General features: G+C 37.1%; 1 protein-coding gene across 1 annotated transcript; it reads left to right on the top strand.

Annotated features, from left to right (window-relative positions):
• Nucleotides 1-4: 4 nt before the first annotated feature.
• On the top strand, nt 5-846 carry LOC107682676 (actin-related protein 2/3 complex subunit 3-like; the record flags this gene model as incomplete). The annotated part of the gene is made up of 4 exons (XM_016478843.1): nt 5-22; nt 255-323; nt 451-577; nt 717-846. Coding segments are annotated over 4 exons (344 nt in total), but the record flags the coding sequence as incomplete, so codon positions are not given.
• Nucleotides 847-1,011: the final 165 nt, after the last annotated feature.

Here is a 1,011-nt window from a genome sequence, read left to right as displayed (position 1 = left end):
CTTCAAGAACTATGAAATTAAGGTAAGACGGATGACCGTACAGCAGGCTGACTGTGCAGGAGCCTGAAAAATGCACTTGCATGCCTTAACATGCATTCATATTTCTGTCCTGAGAGAGAAGAATAAATATTCTCATGGATATGTCACCTCAAACTCTTTACATATGCATATCGACATACGTAGTCAGGTATAATTTCACTTTAATTGTTGAGATTTTGTATTGAAGTGTTCACTTTTTTTTTAATTTTTGATAGAACGAGGCAGATCGGACTTTGATCTACACCACTCTTTACATCTCTGAATGCCTCAAGAAGCTCCAGAAGGTAACTATTGAAGAATAAAAGCTTCAATGTATATTTCAAACGTTAAGTGTTGAATTGTTTATCAGGTGTTGTTCATTTTCCTCCTAGTTAATGCTTCTTAAGTAACTCTCTCATAAATGATTTATAGTGCAGTTCAAGGGGCCAAGGAGAGAAGGAGATGTACACGCTGGGAATTACCAACTTTCCTATCCCTGGAGAACCTGGCTTCCCTCTGAATGCCATGTATGTTAAACCCTCTAGCAAACAGGAGGAAGGTATGGCACAGTGAAGTCAAAACTTAACTGGGTCTGGTTGATTTAAACATCCACTAAGACCTTCTTTATGATGAGTTTATTAGAAGTGTTATTGCCGATTACAGAAAAGATCTAGATACCGTGTTTTTCTCCTGGACAGAAACGATGAGGGCTTACCTGCAACAAATCCGACAGGAGACAGGACTGAGATTGTGTGACCGTGTGTTCGACCCTCAGACAGACAAACCAAGCAAGGTGAGGCATATTGAAATATTATCAGTCAAATCAAGGTGAATGACAAAAGCAAGAGAGGCTTTAATAGGCATTTTATTTAGTTAATAACATTTTTTTGTGCACTGTGACATTTTAATGACAGTTAAACAAAGTTTTCCTCCAAAGTCTTGTTACTTTAATGCAAAAATATAAGTTAAGTGTAAGGTAAGTTTTTTTTTTTT

The sequence above is a fragment of the Sinocyclocheilus anshuiensis genome, unplaced genomic scaffold (assembly GCF_001515605.1).
Source record: "Sinocyclocheilus anshuiensis isolate Anshui unplaced genomic scaffold, SAMN03320099.WGS_v1.1 C32466382, whole genome shotgun sequence".
Taxonomy (NCBI): domain Eukaryota; kingdom Metazoa; phylum Chordata; class Actinopteri; order Cypriniformes; family Cyprinidae; genus Sinocyclocheilus; species Sinocyclocheilus anshuiensis.
This window is presented reverse-complemented; position numbering and strand designations above follow the sequence as displayed.